General features: G+C 56.6%; 1 protein-coding gene across 1 annotated transcript in view; it reads right to left on the bottom strand.

The window, feature by feature from the left end:
* Positions 1-517: 517 nt before the first annotated feature.
* The window catches only part of PPFIA1 (PTPRF interacting protein alpha 1), a 101,366-nt gene continuing 81,036 nt past the window's right edge, over positions 518-20,847 (bottom strand). Inside the window, exons 21-30 of the mRNA XM_058662692.1 lie at positions 16,556-16,637; positions 16,251-16,451; positions 14,865-14,927; positions 14,362-14,388; positions 5,664-5,839; positions 5,490-5,587; positions 3,784-3,959; positions 3,162-3,230; positions 2,432-2,597; positions 518-665 (exon numbers count right to left, since the gene is read on the bottom strand). Coding sequence (XP_058518675.1) covers positions 607-665; positions 2,432-2,597; positions 3,162-3,230; positions 3,784-3,959; positions 5,490-5,587; positions 5,664-5,839; positions 14,362-14,388; positions 14,865-14,927; positions 16,251-16,451; positions 16,556-16,637 — 1,117 coding nt within the window. The 3' untranslated portion in view covers positions 518-606. The remainder of the gene's footprint in view (positions 666-2,431; positions 2,598-3,161; positions 3,231-3,783; positions 3,960-5,489; positions 5,588-5,663; positions 5,840-14,361; positions 14,389-14,864; positions 14,928-16,250; positions 16,452-16,555; positions 16,638-20,847) is intronic.

Genomic DNA, 20,847 nt, shown 5'->3' with positions numbered 1-20,847 from the left:
TCCCAGAGAGCCGGGGCCAGGTGTGCCAGGGCAGTGTGCACTCCCACACCAACTGCTGTACTAGAGGCAGCAGGGTGCCATGGGGGCCCTGGAGCTGCGCGGCACACATACGCCCAGTCCGTCACTGTCACAGGCGGCGCACACACACACACACACACACACACACACACACAGCCCAACACTGTCACGGGCGGCACACACACACACACACACACACACACACGCCCGGCTACAAACACTTGGGGTGTGTTCCCGGCACAGCCAGACGCCACTGTGACGCATGAGCACTGGGATGACGCGGCAGCAGGTCTCTGCTGGGGCCGTCGGCCGGGCCCCGAGCGCCTGCTCGCTGCCACATCCCGCCAAGCTGTACACAGTGCCACCAGTGTCTTTAGCAGGCTCATGTAATGGGGCAGAACTTTCAGGTGTAGGAGAAAGTGGGAATATGTTTTCCCCTTAAAAAAAGTGAGGACACAGCAGCTCACATGCTCCGTGCTCACCATCTGCCACGCAACCGAGTTCACCTGTCGCAGTTCAAACCAGCCACCCCAGGTGCCCCGGCCAGCGTGGGCACACGCTGCTCTCCACTCACCAGAGCAGGCGGCTTCAGCAGGAGTAAGTTCTCACCGCAGCCGAGTCCAGCCGCGGCGCTCCGGACGCACTGCCTGGCCCACAACCGCAGGCACGGGGGGCATGCAAACACAGCGTGCAGTTAGTCTCAGGGTCACACGAGCGAGCACAAAGACATGGGGTTCCACACCCGCCAAGCACCTGCTGAAGGCCCTGGGCGGGCCTGGAAGTCCACTACAAGCAGCAGCACGTGGGCCAGTGCGTTACCTGCTGTCTACAGAAGGGCACCCGGGGGCTGCAACACCAGTGCAGGAAAGTCCCTGCACCCACGAGGGAGACCCGCACCCATCTCCTGGCATCCGGGCAGTGAACCAGCAATGAATGCTTGTCTCTCTCTAATCCTGCTTTTCGAATAAATGAATAGGCTGAGTGCACACCTGCATGCAACACAGCTACCCGAAGTCCGAGTCCTGCAGTGCCACAGGGCAGAGCTGGACGGACTCCAGTGCCATCCGGAAGCCTCCTGCCCACTGCTGGGCCCCGGCGGACCTTGTAGTGGCCATGTCTGTGGCCCTGACCCTCACAGGGCCTGTGGCCCAACAGGCACTCCAGAAACACATCTCACCAAGAATCTGCCGAGGGTCCAGAAATGGTGCCAACAAGCTGGTGCCATGGCAAGCATGGGTAACCCTTACATCCTTTTTGTTCTAGCAGCACTAGAGACGTGGTAGAGTTTGCTTTCTCTTACTTCAAAAGCTGTTGAAATAATCCATTTCCCAGGCTTACGTCTTGGTTATTTTCCAAAACGTCCAGCCGTCTCCTGCGCCCTGCCTGGGTTCACTTCTAACCAAAGCTCCCATTCTTGGTGCTGCTGTTAACAACTAAAGGGAGGATGTGATATAGGAAGAGAACCAACACTCCTGGGGAATACGCTCATTCAGAAAACGCAGGGAGCTGGTTAAGGTACAGACCAAGTTCAAGGCGGGATCTGCTGTACCTGCGTCCCCGTGCACTTTGGGGTAAAACTGCTCCTTGTTTAAAGCTGCTCTTCAGAAGGCACACGCTCCCCTAAGCACAGGCACACGTGCGCCCTCTGCAGGACGCAGGGAGCAGCCCTCGGGTCCCAGAACATCTCCCCAGCTCCACCAGACAAAACTGGAGCAGCAGGAGGGACGGCATGCTGCCTCAGGGGTCTGTGACAGAATACACAGGACCCAGGACTCCGCTTCACCAGCTGCTGGGACCACCACCGAGTTCCCACTAATACTCTTACAAGAAGGTGCTGCTGCGACAGCTATCCAGATGGGGCCGGGGCACAACACAGGCATGCCACTCACTGAGTGAGTGAGATGGGGCCGGGGCCGGGGCCGGGGCCGAGGCTGGGGCATGACACCGGCATGGCCTGGAAGCAGAGCCCTATGGCAACTCAGGGGCCTGGCTCTCTCTACTCCACACTTGGCCTTCTGTTGTAAGAGGGCAGGTTGGAGTGCCATGGCCCAGCACTGCGCTGCTCTTGGGGGAGGACCCGATTGCCAGCAGAGGCGGCAAATAAACCCAGAGCGCTGTCCACACAGCAGGGGACTGCGTGGCCCTCTCCCATAGGGAGGGGTCCTAGGTGCAGGTCACAGAGAGGAAGTGGGTGCATGCCGCAGGGGACACACTAAGGCTCCTCTGACAAGAACTGTGTAAGTGATACTGCTGTGCAGCTTGCATAAACAACTGTTAGAGTTCCCTTCCGGACATTCCCAGGAGGCCATGCAGCCGTACTCCAGCGCCTTCCAGCCTATTCAACAGCCATCAGGGATTCATCACTTCTGTGCTGGACAGAACGCTGCTCAAGCTCCGGCCAGCAGGTACCTACCGTCCATCGGCATCTTCTTGGGCTGCAGAGAGGGCGAGGCCATGGTGGAAGTCACACGGAAGTTGGCAGGGAGCGTCTCTGCCGAGCCAGCGGCCAGGCCACGAATGTCCTTTGGTCTAAACTTCTTCCTCCAGGAAGGGGCTCTCCGAAAGCTTTTGTCATCATCCTGGCAAGTTTGAGAACAGAAGTAAAACACACATCTCCACCTCGCCTGGCCCTCCACGGCGCCTGGGCTCGGCCTGGCTGCCCAGCCACTCACACGCCTAAGCAGGACTGTCCCACAAGCACCCCGACCTCTGCCAATGTATCCCCACATTTCACACCTCCTCTGCAGGGATCTCTTCTCCGTCAGGGAGCATGCGGCTGTTGTATGAAGACGGCAGCCGAGGCATGCTCAGGGACAAAGCCACCACGTGTCTAAGGCTCTGCCCAGCGCGCCACAGGACTCGGCTGTGGCAGGACACCAGGCAGCCCCGGCGGTGCCTCCTGGCCCGGCTCCGGCTGCTGCCATGTCTTCATGTATTACGGTGTATTACAAGGCTACCACTGCATTACCAACTTGCTCCTTTCTTACTGCCGCATCGGCTGAAGATGTTTGGGAAGGCAAAGATAAACTCATAAAGTTTGTTTGCACCTTGAGAACAGGTGACCTTGCTACTCGACTGCTGTGGGGCTAGCCAGGGAGCTGAGGCGGAGGACAAATTCAACAATCGTTAGACCAGAAACTTACCTCATCGAAGCGTCTGTCAGTCCCCATGACCAAGAGGTTGTTAAACTCTCTTTCCAAGACAGCTCGAGCCTGAAATAACAACCATCACCAAAACTTCTATCACAATTGTTTTTGAAATGAAAATACTTGAAGAATTCCCTCTCTACAGGCACATACTGAACCATAATTGCACTTTCAATCAGTCTTTTTAAAAAGTCCTGCTTTTCACATAACCCCTTTGCTGACAAAGCGTGCGACCCTTGAGGACACTCCTCCTTCAGGGAAGGACCCACTGGGGGATTCCCTCTGTTTACTGCGACACGTTCAAGGGCAGCTGTGCTGGAGCCGCAGCCTGCCACACGCACTTTCCACTGAAGCGCCGGTTCGGATCCCGGCTGCTGCCCTTCCGATCTGCTCCTGTACTTGGGCCCCTGCCGCCCACGTGGGAGACCCTGAGAAAGTGAACACACAGAAGACCTCATCTTCTCCAACTCCGCCTTTCAGACGGAAAAGAAGAAATAGAGACTCGAGGTCTGGCTCTGACACACGGCACTGCAGAGACCAGCCCAGAGCCGGCCTGCTGCACACGGGACGCACTACAGACCAGCCCAGAGCCGGCCTGCTGCACACGGGACGCAGGCACCTGCGTGTTCTGGGTCGGGATCTGCAGCAGCAGGGCCAGCGCGCTGAAATCAAAGGTCTCGTCCAAGGCCAGCAGCGCGCCGTGGACGCCGCTCTCAGTGAGGTTGTTGGCGTACTCCTTGAGGCCGATGGACAGGATCCAGCGAATGACACGCTCATTGCTCCAGACCAGCACGTCTGCAGGAGACGAAGGATGACAATGTGGCCTTGGCTGGCGTCACCAGGACACACCCCAGTGTGTCACCAGGGGCACTCAGCACGGAGCCCCAGCTTCCGGTTTCTGACGGCGGGCCCACCCTCCACGTGCTGGGAGACGTGCTAAGTGGACGTCCTTTTGGGTCATGGCCTGCTCCTTTCCGGGCAAAGCTCACTCCTCACAACTCCTCTTTGAGCCTGCACTGTGGTACAGCACACCACAACAGCACTTGCAGGCCAGCAACCCTATTAGAGGGGGACTCTTGGTGGCTCTGTTGCCCACCCAGCTCCCTGCCCATGCACCTGGGAAGGCAGGCACATGGGCCCGTGCCACCCATATGGGAGACCACAAGGGAGTTCCTGCAGTCACAGACAGCATGGTACAGTGAAGGGACTGCACCCTCTCTGCGTCTATCTCCTGCTCTGGTTTTCAAATAAATAAATTTTTGAGGGGGCAGGGGGCTGGGCTGGGCACTCTAACAGGAGCACTGGAGCTCTAGGGCACCCTGTTCACCGAGTCTCGGGGCTGTCGCGAGGAGGGCCATGAGAGCCATGCACAGCGAGCTGCTTTCCCTCCCGGCAGATGGCACCACCCTGGGGACACCTGCTTAGCTCCAGAAACCTCCCACATCCAACTGCAAGCCTCTCTCAACCACCACCAAAAGAGGAACGCAGACCCTCTCCAGAGGAACAAACAGCACGCCAGGCAGCCTGACAGTCAGGGGACACCACTCACCCTGAGATGGGAGACAACACGGCCATCGTAGCCCATGCCCACGCCACATTCACACTGCCCTCTGACAGACAGAGCGAGCCTACAACATCAGTGCGTGTGTTGTCTGTGGTTCTCTCATTATTCACATGAACTCAACTATGAGGAAACCACCCTTAAAGAGAACTGTTGGTCTCCCGGGCACACTAGACTTCCAACAGGCAGCCCTGGCATCATTACAAGGCCAGGGAATGAACCAGGCCAATTAACCCACAGGAGGACCCAGCATGGGCTCACTGCGGTCCACTCCTCATCACCGCATCTCCCTGCTCATCTCTGTCTCCCTGATCTCCGTCCCTCCCTGCTCTCTCTCACACTCAGAAGTCTCTTGGCGACTCTATGGAGCACAGTCCTTAGCACCGTACTTAGAGGCCATGACCCTTCTTCGTCACTCACCGGTCTGGGTCTCCTTGTCCTTGCACACCTGCCAGCCTGCCTCCCAGGGATACGCCTTCTCCTGCTGCTCCCTCGGGGCCTGGCAGCAGCACTGGTTTCTGAGAGCAGAGCTCCTGGCACGCTCTGGTGCTCCCCGGCCCTGACCCCTCCCAAGCCCCTGCTGGTGCTGAGCTGTGTCTGCCATGTGACTGGGCAGCCTGGGCAGAGCGTGCAGGAAGGCAACAGTCCCCAGACATCTCGCAGGCGAGGCGCATGCCCCTCTGGCCACAGAGGAAGCACCAGGACCCGCACGCGTGCACGCACACACATGCGCGTGCACACACACACACACATACTGTACTAGCCTTTTACTTCATTTTGACTCTCTTCTCGTTTCCTTTCCAGTTCTTTCCGGTCATAGTTTAACCTTCGCAGGCACATGATCCCACACTGGAAGCTGTTCCTGTATACAACAGAGGGTTACTTCAGGATGGTGCCGGCCCCTCGGGCTCTCAGCGGCCAGCCCGCCCACTGCCCACCTGTGGAAGCTGTCCACCATCTTCAGCTGGCCCCGCAGGTCTTTCTTGGTGAGGTGGTCCAGCATGCGGGCGTCCACCAGGCACTCCATGAAGTAGCTGCGGTACTGCGGAAGGCCCAGGCTCGGCAGCCACTCGTTGCCAATCCACTCGTGGTTCATGTCCCCGTAAGCTAGTGTCTGCTTGGAATCAAACAGTGTGGTTAGCTACACCTTCTTACTCCATTAGGCTCTAGCAACAATAGCGTCCTTTATGATGACGGCTCTAAATACACCAATAAACTTGATACGAAGAGAGCAACATCACCAATGACTCCCTTGCCACAGAGCTAACCACGCTGAAGCCGAGTCGCTGCGCACGGCCTTCTGAGGCTGTCCTCACAGGACAGCAAGACAGCTCACGGCTGCTAAACGCTCTGTGGCTGGCGGACAGGTGGACAGACACAGCCCAGGACCCCAGTGCCCCTCCACAGGGGCTGCAGCTGGCTGCTGAACCCAGCCACTCTGACATCAATGTCTTTTCCAGCATGCCAGGAGCACCGGACACAAAGTGGGTAAAGTCATCCTCACTCACTCGGAGCCCCAAGTCACTGAGGACTGAGAACAGAAGTCAGCAAACACGGCAGATCTAGGCGACACCTGCAAGGGCTCCCTCACAGTGCAGCAAGCACGCACCCAGCACGCACATGTGGAAGGGCCTCTCTTTAAGACAGACTGAAAGATCAAAATCACGGGGCCAGCACAATGGCTCAACTGGCTAATCCACCACCTGCAAAAGCACCGGCACCCCTTATGGGCACCGGTTCTAGTCCCGGCTGCTCCACTTCCCATCTCTGTTTGTGGTCTGGGAAAGCAGCAGAGGACAGCCCAAACCCTTGGGACTCTGCACCCACGTGGGAGACCTGGAGAAAGTTCCAGGCTCCTGGCTTCGGATAAGCTCAGCTCTGGCTGTTGCGGCCGCTTGGGGAGTGAACCAGCGGATAGAAGATTTTTGTCTCAGAATCTGCCTTTCCAAATAAAATAAATAAACCAGGCCCAGCGGCTAAAGTCCTCGCCTTAAACGCCCCAGGATCCCATCTGGGTGCCGGTTCTTATCCCGGCAGCTCCACTTCCCATCCAACTCCCTGCTTGTTTGTGGCCCGGGAAAGCAGTCGAGGATGGCCCAAAGCTTTGGGACCCTGCACCCACGTGGGAGACCTGGAAGAGGTTCCTGTTTCCCGGCTTCAGATCGGCGCAGCACCGACCGTGGTGGTCACTTGGGGAGTAAATCATCGGACGGAAGATCTTCCTCTCTGTCTCTTCTCCTCTCTGTATATCTGACTTTGTAATAAAATAAATAAATCTTTAAAAAATAAATAAATAAAAAAATAAAATAAATAAACCTTAAAAATATAAGAGGATTAAAATCATTCAAAGTTCTCTGACTTGAACAGATGAGACATCAAGAGGAAGCATCCACCCAGAACCCTCTCCACCACTGAGCTGGTACACTGCTGAATCCTGCATGTGTCAAAAGCAGACAGCATAAGGGGAATGGGGAAAACACTTCAACTGGTTGCAAATGAAAACATTCTCAAAAACCATGAAAAACAGCTAATGTAGTACTTGGAGAAAAATTTACAGTACCAAAATTCTTATACTGCCAATGTAGAAACACCTCATCAAGTCAGTGGTCTTAGATTTCACCTTTAAAAACTTGAAACAAAAATAAATGACTGTGGCTCGGGCACGCGAAGCGGAACTCCGCCTCCTCGGCCAATCCTGGCTGGTAAGCGGAGGAAGCAGCCCTCCCCAGGCCACTTTTTAAAAGCAGTGGGCATCATCTTTATTCTGTGGGTGGCCAGTGCACCCACTGGGCAACAGGCTTTGCCCACTGGCCACCCGCCGATGAGTTCTGGGGATTTCAGGCTGACAAAATATTGCCTAGGGACATCCATGGATAGGGACACTCTGTGTGCAAGTGAGGAATGAATCTTGAGGGACACCTAACAACAGGGCCACTGTAATTGCCAGTAAGTGAGGAGGCTGAGACCAGGTAGCATGGAGGGGAGAGACTGGAAGATCTGTTTGGGGCAGACTGATCCACCAGCCCACACGGGAGTCCTGAGATGGGCTTGTTAGCGCACAGCATCACTGACCACCACACGACATACCACACGAAAGCTATGGCTGGAGGCCTGTCTAGCATACCTAGATCCAAGCACCTGACTGAGTGCTGGGACAGGGGACAAGTCACATTAGACAGGGCCATGACACTAACCAGCACGTGAGAGAACCAGGCCTGGGGGTAGATTCTGTGGGCAGTCCCACTGGTTAGCTCAAGAGCTGGAATAGTGACTGGCTGAACTATGAGTGAACATGGAACCCGCCAACACTCACGGGTACTGGGGCTGAGAACAGGCTGGGCAGGTCCAAGCAGCAGCACCTGCATGTGCATCCTAAAACAGGGTGTAGGGTGGACCGGCCCACAACATCCACCAGCTCATACAAAGGCCGGGATGGAGGGGCAGGCTATGCCAGGCAAGGGCCTAGCACCTGCTGGAGCATATGAGATCTGGGTCTGGGAGTGGCCTGAGTGGGGGAAACTGGAAGACTCCACTACTGGGCAACAGATCCCACTGCTGAGCACATGTTCCAGACCTAGCAGTCAGGAAAGCTGGGCAAGGTAGCCCCACCTGCCGGCAAGTGTGTAGGTTTGTTTTGGAAGGGGGAAGAGTCAAGCAGATCTTAGCCCACTGGCGAGTGCAGAAACCAGGTTGGAGTGCAGGTCATGCTGGGCTAGCCAGGAATAAGGGCAGACTGACTGAGCAGGGCCAGGTTATAGCACCCACCAGCGAGAACCGGGACTGGGGGCTGGCGAGGTTCAGACCAGGCTATAGCATCCAAAGGCAAAGCTAACTAAGACGGATGGAGGCTATGCCAGTCTGGGTCAGAGCAACTGGCACGCGTGTGGTCTATAGATGGGAACAGGCCTGGCTGGAGAGCAAAGGGGATGCCCTGACTGGGTTGTGATCCCCACTGGAGAGCATGAGGGCCAGGATGGTGGCTGTGGTCTGGTCTGGATATAGCTGTAGAATCCCTCAGCGTATGTGTGGGCTGGGTATGGGATGCGCCAGTCTGGGCTAGACTCCAGCACCCACCGGTGCTAGTAAAAACCAGGGTAGGTATAGCACGGGCTAGGCCAGGCCTCTGCCCCTGCTGAGCCATGTGTGAGCTGTGTCGGGGTATGGATCAGGCTTGGCTTGGCTGTAGTGCCCAACAACAAGAACCAGAATGGGTGAGGGCCGGTGAGGAAAGGCCACTGTTCCTGCTAGGACAGGAGGTGGACTAAGTAGGGCTGGCCCCTGGACTCACCGGTGTGTGCGAGATCTGGCATTGGGAGAGATCCAGATGGAGGAGCTTGGGGAACTCTTCTGTCGGGACACATTCCCTGCAGGTGAGTGCAAGAACCAAGATGGGGAGCAGCCCAGACCAGGCCAAACTACGGTACCCACCAGCATACATTCGGCACAGCTTGGGGGCAGGCCAGGCTGGGTCAGTCCATATCACCAACTGGTGAATCTGAGTGCCAGAATGGAGTGTAGTTCAGGGCACAATCCAGCCAGTCCATGTGAGGGCCGGGACTGGGGGACTGGCAGGGCTGGGCTAAGCTGTAGCCCTTACCAGTGTGAGTTGGAATCGGGGGTGGCAAATGCCGAGGTGAGGGGGCTGTGCCAGACTAAGATGCAGCACCCAACCAGCGCATGTGAAACACAGGGGTGATGGGGATGACCCCAGTGAGGGGTCTGTGAAGGCCCCCTACTGGGCCATCACTCCCACTGGTGAGCATGAGAGCTGGGATGGGGGCAGACCAGGCCGGGCAGGGCCACATCCAATGGCCTACTTGTGAGCTGGATCAGGGAAAAGCCAGGCTGGGCAAACTGTACCTTCTGGTACCTGCATAAGCCAGTGTCGGTGTGGATTGATTGGGCTTTGCCGCAGTATCAGCTGGCAGATGCTGGCACAGCGGTCAAATTCTGTCAGGTGCAGGCATGGCTTAGACAAATGGTGGCTCCTGCTGGCACTAGAGTGAACTGGAGAGTGGGGCTGGCTGGGATGAACCGGGCTTCAATGCCCGTTAGCATGTATAAGAGCTGAATGGGACGTGGGACAGACTGGACCAGACTGCTGTACATACTGGCAAGCATGGAAACCAGGGCAGGGGCGGGCCTGGTGGGGGTTATTGTAGATCGCTCCGACTAGGCTGCAGATCCCACTGGTTTACGTGCAACTGAACTGCTGAACTCAGAACCGTAACCATGGGGCTTGGCGGCATGGCCTAGTGGCTAAGGTCCTCGCCTTGATCCCATATGGCCGCTGGTTCTAATCCCGGCAGCTCCACTTCCTCTCTATCTCTCCTCCTCTCAGTATATCTGACTTTGTAATGAAAATAAAATAAATCTTTTAAAACAAAAAAAGAACCGTAACCATGGAGAGAACTGCAGGTTCCATGGGCTGAACGTGGAGTGGATGTGTCGAGCTGGGCCTCCTCAGTGGCTCAGACGGAGCAGAGGACAGCATATCCAGGTGCACGTGGAGGATGTGGCAGGACATTGGAGCCTGCAGAGAACACCTGGTAGCATGGCAGAGGACGGAGGACAGCACAAAATGATCAACTATCCCAGCCAATCACTGGCAGTGAAGATCTGGGCAGGTGGCGACACTAAGGTGGACTACAGCAGCTAGAAGATTCTGGAGAGATCTCATTGCAATTGGAGTGGCAGGATCACCAGCAATTCAGGACTGTTTAACTATCAAAACCTCTTGAGAAATTCATGGTGTCGCAAATTTCTATTTTTCTTCCTGTTGTTGATTTTGTATTGTGACTTTTCATTTAAGAGGGATGTGTGGTGACTGTGTAATGGAGACTCTCATGTCCAGATGTGAGGAGGCAGTGCAGCGTGCATCTGTACTTCCAGATCAAAGATGGACTCCTAATGAAACTATGAGCTGTATCCTGACAATGGGAGGCTGGACTCTGCCACTGTCCATGCAATGATCAACATGTGACTGCTTAGGATGAACTATGCTACAGTAATAATATACGAGAATTCGGTGGGGGAGAGGCGGCAGGGGAAATCCCAGGGCCTATGGAACTGTACCATAGAATGATAATAATTCAAAAAGAAGTTTAAAAAATATATAAATATAGAGATATATCGACATATATAAATGACTAAAGCCCACAGCAAGAAGGGGCAGGTTACGGCACAGGGTTCAGTGCTGCCTCCCCCACCGGCATGCCCACTGGAACCTGGGCTTCCGACCCAGCCTGCGGATGGGCCTGGGAAGGCGGGGGCGGCAGGTGTGGTCCAGAGACTTGCCCCAGCACCCACGTGGAGCATCACGATGAGTTCCCGGCTCCCCCTTGGACCTGAAGCAGCCCTGGCCACGTGGCTAACTAGCAGACAGAGCAGGCACACCCACACTCCCTCTCCTTCACTCCGCCTTTTAAGTGTACGAATGAATGCATTTTGAAACAAAAAGTCCATAGAAGGGAGAAAGAAGACAGTGACGGAGCACAGATCAAGAGAGAAACCAGAACAGTAACAGAAAAAACAAAACACCGCGTCTTCCCAAATGCCAATGACATCAGCACACCCTCCTCACTGACGGAGGAATGGGGAAAGCTGCAAGCCCCAGGTCAGGGAGAGAGGCCGTGAGCGCAGGTCCACTCACAGTCCCACACCCAGGACACCACGCATGCTCACACCAGAACGGAATGGCCACAGTCCATCCATTCTTACTTAGGCGAAAGGCAGAGGTCTCCGACCTGAGGGTTCACTCCCCGAGGCCACCCTGCGGGCCAGGCAGAAGCCAGGACCAGCAGCCTCATGTGGTCTCCTTCCTCTGCTTCCCCAGGTGCACCAGCAGGAAGCTTGGTCAGAAGTGGAACAGCCGTGATTCAAACTGGTGCCCTGTGGGAGGCTGGTGTAGCAGGCAGCAGCTTTACCTGCTATACTAACTGGCCCCAGCGAGGTGTTTCTTCAGAGAGGGGCCCTAAGGCCACGGAGGAAGAGCGACAACCACACCCACCGGAACCTGTGCTCACAGGTACTGATCTCTCACACACATCTGCACTCCAGCAGGCGAATGGAAAAAGTGGAATTTGACCACTCACCAAAACAGATGAATAAAACCCCACAAGCCTATACAAACGATTTAGAAAAGAAGAACACATCCTAACATCCTTTGGCGACACCAAAGATCTCATGAGGAATCAAAGTGGTAGAGCAATAAGCCACGTGGGCACATGCGCACAAGAATCACCCAAGTGCGGAAGGAATAAGCGACCGTCCACGCGGCATGGCGTGCCGCCAGGAACACAGCAGGCTCAGCACCTCAAAGCGAGGGAGAGCCCACCTGCTCACCCTCAAAGTCACGGATGACACTGCGGCCAAGCGCTGCACTTGGCATGGAGGAACACTGCTCTTACCCGCCACACAGACGCCTGCCAACAAAGAGCACGCACCTGACGGAGCACCCAGACACACAGCAGCCACAGCTCCCACAGCAGATACATGGCTCCCACCGCACCCTTGCCTTCAGAGAGAGGACACAGGGAGGAACCTGACCCTTGCCAATTCTACTCCCTGCTGCCACAAAGTCCTGGACACTGTAACGGGCACAAAGAAAAGTACAAAAGAACAGGTGTGGGGAAGGAAGAGCCGCCCTGACCCACAGACGGCCATGAGCACAGAGAGGCCTGACCCACAGACGGCCATGAGCACAGAGAGGCCTGACCCACAGACGGCCATGAGCACAGAGAGGCCTGACCCACAGACGGCCATGAGCACAGAGAGGCCTGACCCACAGACGGCCATGAGCACAGAGAGGCCTGACCCACAGACGGCCATGAGCACAGAGAGGCCTGACCCACAGATGGCCATGAGCACAGAGAGGCCTGACCCACAGACGGCCATGAGCACAGAGCTGCCCTGACCCACAGACGGCCATGAGGTCAGAGTGTCCACCTCGTGATGTGGTATACTACCAGGTCGACACAGAAAAACAGCCTCTACTCCTGACCATTAGTGTTGGGCTGGGAATGAAATTCTTAAGGGATAGCCTTGAAACCCATAAAGCCGTTAGAGAGGAGAGTGAGAGCTCACGACAGGCACAGAGACCACAGCAAGTGGCAATCAGTGAGGGTGACAGCCTGTTCCTGGGCACCGTGCGCTCCCCCACTGGCCGCTGCTCCTTCAAATGGGCGGCAGCAGCCTCAGTGACTCCGGCTTCCAATCAAACTTCACAACACTGCTTGAACTCTGGCAGGAAAAACCCACTTCACTACTTTCCCCAAACAATTACAAGTTAGAAACCTACCAAATGTTTGGGGGGGTCTTTCGGGTCACCTGATTTCCTTCTTACAAACCTTCATCCCAGAGGCCCGACGCTCCTGGTCTAACTACTGGGCATGGAGTTCTGTCTGCTGGCCAAGTATTCCTCCTTTTTAAAAAGATTTATTTGTTTTTGAACTTAGAGGAACACACAGAGATCTTCCAACACTGGGCCGTTCCTCAGATGGTTGCCATGAGCAGTGCTGGGCCAGACCTGAGGACCCTTCCTCGGCTCCTCCCAGGCCATTTGCAAAGGGGAGCAGTCCACACAGGAACCAGTGTCCAAGTGGGGTACTGGCACTCCTCTGCAGAGCCTTGGGCCCGCAGGGAATGCTGGAGGTGGCAGGCCTGCACTGCACAGGGCCCAGGACCAGGTGAGTTCCTGGGTAGCAGGGACACTGTTGTCCTGCGTGCTGGGGCCCCTGAAACGGGCACGGTCTCCACACAGCCACTCTCCTGAGATGTCAAATGAGCAGCACTTGGAAGAACTCAGGGCCAGTTCAAGAGCTGGCCACCAGGCGAGGGCGTGGCGAAGGCAAGTCCTGCACCTTCTAGAAGGGGGTGAGGGGACGTGGCAGGAGTACCAAGGAGGCCTGGTGTCACCGTCTGGCGGCTGTGCTTCGTTGCAACCAGCACGAGCTCGGCTGACTCATCAAGCAAACTCACAGCTGCTGACGCTCCACTGTGTCGTGTCAACACTCTGCCAGGAGGCCCGAGCTGCAGGAGCTGGGCGCGGTGCCCATCCACAGGGCCACGGGACGCCTTGACCCTGACTCAGGTGGGGACACCTGCTGCATTAGACGGCTGTGTTCTGACAGGCCACTACGAGCGTAGACAGAAGGCCATGGGTGTTCCACCCACCCACAGGAAACCTCTCCAACTGGGCCTTTTGTAGCGTCCCTGAATGCCACACTGCACCACACCATGCCACACCACTGTGCCATGTGGCAGGGCTGGATAGGCAACCGCCACCTCACCAAGAGGACTGGACACACAACCCACACACGCAGCAAGCACCGAGTCAGCTCTCAGACACGGCATGGGACAGCACACAGGGACAGGACACGCGCCATGCCACCCAGAGGTCAGATGTTCATTGTACCTTCTGCCGCCAGCGAGGCTTGGCAGGCAGCCCCGTGGCAGAAGCTGCCAAGGACCCACCTACTCAGGTCTGACAGCAACCATGCTAACTGAACCCCATGGTCATCACTCCCCAGGAGAGATGTCCACAGTTGTCCATGAGACGACTGCTTGGTGCTGGGCGGCCCCACCACACCCCACGCCATAGAAACAGTGAGCAAAGTATCAGAGAAAGACTCCAACCTGAGCCCAGCTCCCCTCCTCATCCTCCTGAGGTGACATGGTGAGGAATGCAGAAGAACAGAACTGTTAGTATTGGTGAGCTTCGGGAACGCGGGCGGGCTCGCTGCGGGGAAGGCACGGTCAGCCGGGGACACGCGAGGCCGGGGCAGCATGCACAGGTCATGCAGGGCTGGCACCGCACTCCTTCATGCACGGGGCACACGCTTGCCATGCCGAGCACACCCAAGGCAGGATGGACTGGGGCGAGACAGCACCACAGGCACAAAGCCGGGCTGTCCGGGGAGCGAGGAGCTAAACCCAGCAGAAACCGAGCAGGTCTAGCAGCATACGTCCCCCCAAAAGGAAAAACAAAACCCACGTCCTGCTGTACATAGTTAACTGCAAGAACCCTAGAGGAGACACGTCCCACACAGCCAGGGGAAGGGGCTTCCTGCCTCCCGCCGGGGGCGGCGGCCAGCTGAGCAGCCAGCATGCCGCGAGGGCGCAAGCCGGGCAAGACTGACCGTCTGCGGTGTGGCTGTGAGCGTTTCCATCTCTTCATGTGTTAGCCAGACATTTCCTGTGGTCTAGGGTGACCCCAGGACAGCGGGAAGCGTGACAGGAGGAGAGGGCACACATGTGAGCCATGGGCACAGACGGACGCAGAGCCAGGCCTGCCCAGTCCCGTCACTCCGTGTCCTCAGCACTGACCATGTACTACGTGAAACACAGAGAAAATTGTGCACTTCTGAGGATCCCAGCACGCCCCAGTGTTGCCTGACTCGATGTCCTTACTGCAGTCCTACCCAGGAGAGGAAGCTACATGGACACAGTAAGAACCCTGGAGCTGGGAAGCAGCTCCCCCCACAACCCGAGCCAGGCGCAGCAGAGCAGGCCAGGAGCGGGGCGCTGTGCCGTGGACGCGGACTCGCCCGACAGCGGCAGGGAGGCAGGCTTGGCCTTGCTCGCTCCTCCTAGGACAGCGCAGGGTCTTTGTAGGAAGGCCACACCATGGAACGGCTCGGTCCTGTTTACAGCTCAGCCGTGTGCTGCTCCTCACCCTGCACTAGGAGACACAGCTCCGCACCCTCTGGGGAAGCCCCGAGCCCTGTCCGCTGCTCAGGGCATGTCCAGCAGGCCTGCTGCCACCTGTATCCTGTCTGAATCTACAAACGAGAAAGAGGCTGCCCGGCCCTTTAGCTTCAGCAGTTTTAAACTCTGCCCCTCCACTCCTTCCAACGACTGCACACGGAAATCCTGCAGCGGGCCAGGTCCTGCGTGGGGAGCCCGAGCAGATGTGGGAATGCAGCCCAACGGGCCAGGCACGCAGCCCGAGGTCCCCACTCCTTATCTCTGGGACTCGCAGGACAATGACCCTGCAGAGCCCTGCTCACACAGGCCCCAACAGGGACGCAGCTGCAAACAGCCAGGCACGGCTGGCCCTGCACCGCACCACCTCACGGCAAGGATGAGACAGACTTCCTGGGCGGGAGGGGGCCTGGCCCCGAGAAGGCCCTGCCCTCGGGTGAGTCTCACCAACTTGCTGACCTGCTGACCTCTGTGCAGCTAGGGCCACGACATGGGCGATGGCCTTCCCTCGGGCAGCCGCAGCGAGCACTGTCCATGCGGTGAGGGTAGCAGGAACCGTGAGGCAGGCTTTAGAAAGTGTCAAGTTGTACTTGGAAAGCCCTGGTTCATGCTCAGATTTGTGTTAACTATCATTCCATCTTGGAAAAGGCACTCCCACTTTCGTGTTATAAAGCCTTTCTTATCAAGCTTCAGTAGAAGCTTTCCCTGCAGTCTCTGGGTGACCCAGCTCCACAACTCAAGGTTCTAACATATCTGGATTCTGGGGGTGTCTCAGGACCGCGCAGGCCGCCCTCCTCCCAGAGCGCCCGGCGGGGACGGACCGTTCTGGAGGTGGGCGGTGCGGACGGGCTGGTGAGGGACATGATCTCCTGGATGGCCAGGCGCAGCTTGAGCCGGTGCAGCGGGTTGCTGATGCCAATCTCACGCTGGATCTCCGTGTCCGACAGCGCCGACATGATAGCGCCACTCTTCACGTTGGCCCGGCACGCGGCCACATACCAGGCGGGCATGCCAACCCAGAGCTGGAGACGGGAAACAAGAAGGCCAGGGCATCAGGTGGGGTCTCCAAGAGCAGCAGCAAGCTTACCCACCGTGACGCCAGGGACGCAGCAGGGCAAGGACGCACCTCCAGCCAGACCACCACCGTGGGCCCGTCCCACTGTGCAAACGGCAGGCCCTGCCTCCGGGCCTCCTCCAGCAACTCGTGCCTACGAGCAAGAAGACACACCCCATTAAAGGCCCACCACCAGCTGCTCAGAGCCTGCCTGGCACCCCCGACCCACATTCCAGCTTTAATGCCAACATGAGGCACTAGATAATGCCGGCTGACCCTCTGCCTCCCCTGAACCATGAGTCCAGCATCACCGGACGCTTAGCCAGCCAGGAGTCTCTAAGCAACACCCCAGTCGAGGGCAGAACAACACCGTCACTCTTCAAGCTGAGGGAAACATTCGAGATCACAACAGGACTGGAGCCAAGACACCTCTCTCTCTCGGAGAGCCCAAAAAAGAAAAAAGAGGCCGCGCTGTGGCCGCCACCCGCAGCACCAGCATTACATGTAAGTGCCAAATTGTGTCCCGGCTGCTCCCCTTCCCATCCAGCTCCCTGCCACCCATGCGGGAGACCTCAGTGAGTTCCCTGTTCTTGCTTTAGGACCAGCCCAGCGCCATCTGTTGCAGGCATCTGGAGAGTGAACCAGTGCATAGAAAAGCTCTCTCGCTGCAACTGTTTCTCAAATGAATAAATAAATAAATATTTTTCAAAATTTTAAAATAGAAACAGAGCAATGGTTTTTCAATATTGGTCTATTCTTTCTGCAAATCAGATTTACAAAAGGAAAGAGCACAGGCGATCTCCCACCGCTGACTCCCTCTCCAGATGGCCAAAGCCGGGAGCCTCTTCTGGGCCTCCCACATGAGTGGGAGTGGCAGGACCCCAGGCACTTGGGGCACGACAACTGTGCTCCCAGGCCATTTGAAGAGAGATAGACTGGAAGTGGAAAACTCAGGATTTGAACCATACAGGAATTCACCCACTTAGAAAGCTGATGCCAAAGGCGGCAGCTTTATCCACTCTAAAACAACACTGGTAACTGAGGTGCAGGGTCCCTGCCCGTCCTCGACTGCTTTCCCAGGCCACAAGCAGAGAGCTGCAAGGGAAGTGGAGCTGCCGGGACACGAACTGGCACCCAAATGGGATCCTGGCTCATGCGAAGTGAGTACGTGAGCCACTAGGGTACTGTGCTGGGCCTAGTGCCTACCCCCGCCCCTTTTTATGCTATTTTATTCACAGATGTGTGGGTCCACACAAAGTTAAAAGCATTGATCCCATCTCGAAGGTATCAGAAAAGGGATACAACCGATTAAAATTGAGTTTAAAACACGCAAACATATGCCAATAAAATGTCCCATAGTGTCACGGAGGTGGGTTACTGTGCGCTGTGACGAGTGTCCATGCGCACAAATTCTAACATGCAGCCATCAGGCACACCGCCCTTGATAAAACACAAAGCTCTACTTATTCATTTATTTATTTATTTGAAAGGCAAAGTTCCAGAACAGGAGAGACAGGCAGGAACAAGATCTTGTATCTGTTGGTTCACTCCCCAATGGCTACCACAGCCAGGGTGGGAGCAGGCTGCAGCCAGGGCTCTATCGGGGTCTCCCACGTGGGTGTGGGGGTCTCAGCTCGGAGCCAGCCTCTGCTGACTGCCACGGGTGTTAGCAGGGAGCTGGACTGGAAGCGGAGCAGCTGGGACAGGAATGGGTGTCCATATGGGACGCTGGCTGCCCACTGTGGCACCACAACGCTGGCCCCAGCAGTGAAGAACTACGAGACTAAAAATGCTGTGTCTAACACAACAGGTAAACAAACGACAGGCGCCTGTCTCGACCTGACACCGCTATCTGGTGAAGGCTCTGTCGCCCTGACGTTGGACCCTTGGCACAGAAGTCCAGGAGGTCTGAGTGCAGACGGTGCGTGCCAGTGCCCCAGGGGGGCAGGCGGAGGGTCCGGCCGCACGTTCCTTTATGTCTCAGAAACACAGTCCACTCCCAACTGGACCACAACAGCATCTTTGACGATGACTCAGTCACACATCGACTTCTTCACTGCATGCTTGGTGAGTCTCTGCAGTGTAAGGTGGAAAGGCGCAGAGACGGGCAGGAGGCCAATATGCTGGGCCAGGGCCCGGCGCCGTAGCCTAGTGACTACAGTCCTCGCCTTGCATGTGCTGGGATCCCATAAGGGTGCCGGATCGAGTCCCGGCTGTTCCACTTCCCTTCCAGCTTCCTACTTGCTTCCTGGGAAAGCAGTAGAGGACCCTGCACTCATGTGGGAGATCCAGAAGCAGCTCCCAGCTCCTGCCTCTAGATCAGCTCAACTCCAGTTGTTGTGGCCACCTGGGGAGTGAAGAGTGAATAGAAGACCCCTCTCCGTCTCTCCTCCCTGTAAATCTGACTTTCAAATAATAATAATAATAATAATAATAATAATAATAATAATTATATATGCTGGTCCCCAAATGCCTAGAGTAGCTGGTGGCAGGCCAGGTGGAGCTGAGAGTACAGACGGGAACCCCACAGCTGCAGGGGCCCGAACAGGAACCCCGCAGCTACAGGGGCCCAGACGGGAACCCCGCAGCTGCAGGGGCACCGATGGGAACCCCACCACTGCAGGGCCACCGACGGGAACCCCGCAGCTGCAGGACAGAGTCCCTGTCCAGCACCCCACACAGTGCACATGAGTGTGTGCTCACAAACCACACGGAGCTGACCACAATCCTGGACAAGGATTCAAAGGCTGATCCCACAGCTATGTGCTCAGACACAGCCCTGACGGGCATCAATCTCAAAGCAGAGCAGGACATTTTGGCTAACTCACATGATTTGTTTTCTGTTCCATGAAGCACAAAGCTTCTAGAATCACAGGGCTGGGCAACTAGACTGGTCTTATCATGAGGAGTTCAGGCTGCGCTGTGGGGCGGGGTGTTGGATCAGGCTCCCCACTAACACCACTCCAAGCAGCGCCCCTCAAGCTGGGGACTCCAGGAAGGAGCTCCTGGCAGACCCAGAGCAGGCACAGGAGCCAGCAGGGAAGTACACCAGGGGGCAGATATGTGAATACACACCCACCTGTCACTCTAACACGAAAACACAAACAAGTCTATATGCAAAAAGCTACAAAGATTTGGAATGGGACATGTCAACGAACCCAGGGACACACATTCCCGACAAGAGTTGTACGAATGCGCTGACTCAAGTGACAGGCTCAGAGCAACCAAGCAGCTACAAAGTCCTCACACAGACCAGGCCACTCACACACAGTCAGTCCTCACACAGAACAGGCCACTCACACACAGTCAGTCCTCACACACAGACGGCACCCGCAGACCGGGCCACTCACACACAGTCAGTCCTCACACACAGACGGCACCAGCAGACCGGGCCACTCACACACAGTCAGTCCTCACACAGACCAGGCCACTCACACACAGTCAGTCCTCACACAGACCAGGCCACTCACACACAGTCAGTCCTCACACAGAACAGGCCACTCACACACAGTCAGTCCTCACACAGCACCAGGCCACTCACACACAGTCAGTCCTCACACAGAACAGGCCACTCACACACAGTCAGCCCTCACACAGAACAGGCCACTCACACACAGTCAGTCCTCACACAGAACAGGCCACTCACACACAGTCAGTCCTCACACAGCACCAGCACCGGGCCACTCACACACAGTCAGTCCTCACACACAGACGGCACCAGCAGACCGGGCCACTCACACACAGTCAGTCCTCACACAGACCAGGCCACTCACACACAGTCAGTCCTCACACAGAACAGGCCACTCACACACAGTCAGTCCTCACACAGAACAGGCCACTCACACACAGTCAGTCCTCACACAGCACCAGCACCGGGCCACTCACACACAGTCAGTCCTCACACAGCACCAGCACCGGGCCACTCACACACAGTCAGTCCTCACACAGAACAGGCCACTCACACACAGTCAGCCCTCACACAGAATAGGCCACTCACACACAGTCAGTCCTCACACAGAACAGGCCACTCACACACAGTCAGTCCTCACACAGCACCAGCACCGGGCCACTCACACACAGTCAGTCCTCACACACAGACGGCACCAGCAGACCGGGCCACTCACACACAGTCAGTCCTCACACAGAACAGGCCACTCACACACAGTCAGTCCTCACACAGAACAGGCCACTCACACACAGTCAGTCCTCACACAGCACCAGCACCGGGCCACTCACACACAGTCAGTCCTCACACAGACCAGGCCACTCACACACAGTCAGTCCTCACACAGACCAGGCCACTCACACACAGTCAGTCCTCACACAGAACAGGCCACTCACACACAGTCAGTCCTCACACAGAA

The sequence above is a fragment of the Ochotona princeps genome, chromosome 4, assembly GCF_030435755.1.
Source record: "Ochotona princeps isolate mOchPri1 chromosome 4, mOchPri1.hap1, whole genome shotgun sequence".
NCBI classification, from domain to species: domain Eukaryota; kingdom Metazoa; phylum Chordata; class Mammalia; order Lagomorpha; family Ochotonidae; genus Ochotona; species Ochotona princeps.
The sequence above is the reverse complement of the archived record's forward strand: the minus strand, read 5'-3'. Positions and strand labels throughout refer to the sequence as shown.